At 34.9% G+C, this 4,873-nt stretch overlaps 1 protein-coding gene across 1 annotated transcript; it reads left to right on the top strand.

Annotated features, from left to right (window-relative positions):
• Positions 1-428: 428 nt before the first annotated feature.
• Positions 429-2,536, top strand: LOC107828578 (NAC domain-containing protein 92). Its single transcript, XM_016655920.2, has 3 exons — positions 429-730; positions 802-1,073; positions 1,849-2,536. The coding sequence occupies exons 1-3, from the start codon at positions 523-525 to the stop codon at positions 2,404-2,406; spliced, it is 1,038 nt and encodes a 345-aa protein (XP_016511406.1). The 5' UTR covers positions 429-522; the 3' UTR covers positions 2,407-2,536.
• The last annotated feature ends 2,337 nt before the right edge of the window (positions 2,537-4,873 follow it).

Consider the following 4,873-nt stretch of genomic DNA (forward strand, 5'->3'; position numbering starts at 1 on the left):
AATTTCATGTCGAGTCAAATACCACGGCATAAATTAAGACGGGGAAGTACCAGTAAATCATCAACTTTAATTAATGTGAAAAGTATATGAAAAAGGAACAGAATGTGGGGTCCACTGTGCTTGGCTCCCTACTCCCCACCTTCCATCGCAGAAACAACAGACTCTTGACTCTTTCTGCCTCAACTGGCCTCTAGTAGAATTTTTGTGTTAGTTTCCTCTTTTTCACATCCATTTTCAAATAGGTAGTGATGAAAGCTTCCCATCATATCATTTTTCTTATTATTCTAATAATCATATAATATATGCGACTAAAGAGGCTTGCATTCTAAGTGACTTGCAGCCGAAGGATCTTAATAACAAAGAAGAGTAACCCTCTTTTCTTCCTTTCTTCCTTCTCATGACCAATTCTCTATATAAGACCCTTTCTACAAGCAAATAAGCTAGCTAGTAAAGAAAAGTCTGATATCTTTGCAATTCCTGACTGGTAATTTATAAACTAACTATTCCTTATTTTTGTTGGTTATGGGTACTTCTATGCAGGTTATTAATCAAGAAGCTGATATGCATCGTGATGACATATTAGACCAGCTTCCTCCTGGTTTTAGGTTTCATCCAACTGATGAAGAAATTATCACTTGCTACCTTAGAGAGAAAGTTATGAACAAGAGATTTACAGCTATTGCTGTTGCAGAAGTTGATTTGAATAAGTCCGAACCTTGGGATTTACCTGGTAATTATTACTTCAAAACAAATAAATTCAATTTTTTCATAATTCATAATTCAAATTGATGGACGTTGCAGCTAAGGCAAAAATGGGAGAAAAAGAATGGTATTTCTTTTGGCAAAGAGATAGGAAGTATCCAACAGGAATGAGAACAAATCGTGCAACAGAATCAGGTTATTGGAAAGCTACTGGGAAAGATAAGGAAATTTACAAGGTCAAAGGTTGTCTTGTTGGAATGAAAAAAACTCTTGTCTTCTACAAAGGAAGAGCTCCTAAAGGAGAGAAGACCAATTGGGTCATGCATGAATATAGACTCCATAGAAAACTTTCTTTTCACAAGCCAGCTATGGTACATTCATACTTCCTTAATTTGTGTTTTACTTTAATTTGCCATAAATGATTATTTACTTTAAACTTCAAAATTCAGTTCAACAAATTTTCACTGTGATAAAAGGAATTAACTTATATACACGAATAGTTTAAAGAACTTTTACATTATCAATATTATTTAACACAATAGCAAAGTTAGAAATTTGTCTAAGGGTGTTCAAATTTAAAAGAAGTGAAAAAAAAATTCCGACAAAGGGTGTTTAATATGTGTTATATTCCTCTAAAACGTACTCCCTTGTTTCAATTTATGTGAACATGTTTGACTGAGCACGGAGTTTAAGAAAAAATAAAGACTTTTGAAATTTGTGGTCCTAAACAAGTCAAAAAGGGGCCCAGAGTATTTGTGTGGTTATAAAAGTTTCTCATCAAGGGTAGAATTATAAGTTTAACCTAAATTGTTTCCAAATTTAGAAAGGGGTCATTCTTTTTGGAACGAACCAAAAAAGAAATAGTTTCACATAAACTGGAACGGAGGGAGTAATATTTTACCTATGTACACAGTGCAATTTTTCGACGAACTGACCACCCTTATCACCATTTGGCTTCACCACCAGTGATTGAACATGATATAGTTGATTGGACACTTTATGTTCAGATGACTAATTTTACTAATATATGATTGATTATCATAAATTTTTGATACTAATTATCATTTTGATGACTTATTCATTTAATTTGCACGGGAATTTAATCAAAGTGTCGATACTAATTTTGCTATAATTAAATGATGGCAGGACGAATGGGTTATTTGTAAAGTTTTCCACAAGAACATAGGAATACGAAGAGGTTCACTATTTATGCAAGATCTCTTAGATAGTCCCTCTTCACTGCCTTGTTTAATAGAAATCCCAAAAAGTAGTGATGTTCGAGATGAACTCAACATAAAAGCCGCTACTACTACATCGACATTCGATGAAATTCACTCTTCAGCCTACTTTTCCACTGGCATCTTCAACAATTACGCCTACGAGCAGCCGCTATTACGAGAGGATGAGAAGAGCTACGGATTATTTGTACCCACACATTATATCTTCACTGGCATTCATGATTATGAGCACAACAACCAGCTTGCCAGTTCCAGTAACTCATCGTTCAACCATGATCAATCACGTCCTTCGAATTCAAAAATTTCTGATTATTCCAAGAATGGTACTGCATTAGAAAGGCAGCAGCTCTCTTCGAACAATATGATTAGTCTTTCACAGGATACTAACGAGATTTCTTCAGTGATTCCAAAGCAAGGATTTGATAGCAATATAGCTGCAGATCTTGATTCCATATGGAATTATTAGCTTGATTTTAATCTGTTAGAGGAAATAATTAGGACATTATATTGTACAGCTTACTCATTTGTCTTTAACTCTTTAGGTAATTCTTTTCACTGAGATAGAATATATACTAATTTGAAGGGGTTGATGATTACTACTACCTTTTATGTAATGTTAACATTCTTTTCTTTTATTTGTTAATTTATTTTTAAGTTAACTCTTTGTGAAATATTATAGCTTTACTTGATGGTGTAATTAAGTTTTAGAAATAAAACATCTCTTATTTGAGTTGTCGCAAAAATTTATTGAAGGATTTACAAGAGTTTTAACCATCATTCGCATAAAACCTTTTGAGTAATTCTATATGTAATATATTGACATAAAGTTTACTTTGACAGAAGGAATTTTTCAAATACCAGTAGTAATATTTTAAGAAAGATGACCATTGGCATCCAAACGATATTTTATTAAGTAATTCAGTTATTATATATATATTAGATATATAGCATTAATTTAGTTTAGAGGTAATCAAATTAATCCCTTTAATTTATTTTTTGCTTTTAGGGTAGGGGGAGGGGAGGGTGTAGACGGAGGGAGAGACATCCCATTCAAACTGATAATATGCATGTTCTACTTATGGGGTGAGCAAAAGGCATAGGTTTTCCAGACAATTGATTCCTTGACCGCATTCATCGCAATTAATAATTGTTCTACTGCTCCCTTCTCGTCATTAGACAAATAACAAGGCATAGATTTCTTAAATGAAGCTTCAACTTCTGTCCAACGTAACTTCATCCTTAAATCTGGTATTGTGGATCATATATATCCTTAGCTGTTCGAATATTCCCTTTCTCTCCTTTAATGAATCTGTAGCTCACACGTTATCTCCTCCTTTTCTTGTCCATCTACTCTACTATGCCTACGTATATCCATCTTTACTAAAAAAAAAAAAAAAGAACAGATAACACCCTATTTAACTTCTGTTGTTGCATATTATGACACACCGGAGTTTGAGGTCGGATAATACTCGTATCCACTCGTATAGATGCGGTCATCTGTGATTAAACTTCTCCCACAATCATCAAATTAAATACTACTCCAATAGACTTCATTCTAGCTGTCACGATCCAAAATCCCAATCAATCGGGATTGTAATAGCACCTAACACCGCTTGCTAAGCTAGCCAACACACAACAGAAAATGTGAAAGGATTTCTATTAACGACTAACGACAAGTAATAATAGAATGTAAAAGCAACTCAATAAAAGTATACATGATAAGTCTACGATCAACACTAACTTTCAACCATCCCAAAACGTGGAATCACAAGTACATAAGCTACTAGAGTTTACTAAATACATTGTTTTAAAAGAAATACAATATTGTCGGAAAGTAGAAACAATACACTAGAAATAGAAAGATGACTCTGAGGCCTACGGACGGAATACAGCGTTACCTCGAATTACTTGACTGGTATCCACTAAGCACCTCTCAGAACTCCACTGGTACTAATTAATGTCCGGATATGCACAAGAAGTGCAGAAGTATAGTATGAGTATAACCGACCCAATGTACCCAATTAGTATCGAGCCTAACCCTGACGAGGTAGTAACGAGGCTAAGACAAGACACCTACAATAAACATGTTGTATATGGTTAAAACCGGACCTACCCGATTTTGCTATTTAATCGAAACCAGGGAATTGTTTCGAGGGTTAGCCTCGAAGTGGAGCGGATCAAAGTGACGAAGGCAGGGTACTGTGTTCGAGAATCAAAGTGCTTGCCGAGATCAAAGCCAGCAGTTATCGAGGTCAAACAGGGCAGACTCTGAGCGAAGCACAATAACGAGAAAGCGAGATATCCGTGATTGGTCGAAGATCACGGCGGGAATCTCGGAACGGATCAAATCAAAGGCAGTTAATTAGCTAATCATGTGATTTCCTTCTGTAATTAGAGTTATACTATAATTAGGATTCCTCTACTATATAATGAGGAGTCCCCATGATTTGTAGACACCTTACATGTGCGCAGATAAAAGAAATACAATATTCTCTCTTTAATTTATATTCTCTTGTTTATCAGCTTGTTGCATTTTAACTGTTCTTGCATAACTAGCTCGAGGGTATTCAAGCTCGAGGGCTCTAACCAAACACTTGTTTGCTTTATATTATTGTCACTTTCCAATCATTTATCTTTACATTTATCAATTGGTATTAGGTGAAATCATGTATCCTTAAAACCACATTATAAGTTTAATTGTTATCCAATTTTTAGGGTAAACAGTTTGACACCCACCATAGGACTAAGGATAATAGTGATTACCTAATATTAATCCTCATAACACACACTACTTTTATGCTTGTTCTCGTAAGTGTTTTTGATTTCAGGAATCAACATGTCAAACTATCAAGCAGTGCCCACTCACACAGACACCGGCCTTGGTCTTCATGGCAAGAATGAGAACATAGTCGCCCCGGAAAATGGAGTACCTC

This window comes from Nicotiana tabacum, chromosome 6 (genome assembly GCF_000715075.1).
Source record: "Nicotiana tabacum cultivar K326 chromosome 6, ASM71507v2, whole genome shotgun sequence".
NCBI lineage: Eukaryota > Viridiplantae > Streptophyta > Magnoliopsida > Solanales > Solanaceae > Nicotiana > Nicotiana tabacum.

Excerpts from the sequence above, each read along its gene's own strand:
- LOC107828578 (XM_016655920.2), top strand. The coding sequence starts at position 523 with ATGGGTACTTCTATGCAGGTTATTAATCAAGAAGCTGATATGCATCGT. Across the intron at positions 731-801 it reads CGAACCTTGGGATTTACCTG|CTAAGGCAAAAATGGGAGAA; the intron begins GTAATTATTACT and ends TGGACGTTGCAG. Across the intron at positions 1,074-1,848 it reads CTTTTCACAAGCCAGCTATG|GACGAATGGGTTATTTGTAA; the intron begins GTACATTCATAC and ends AAATGATGGCAG.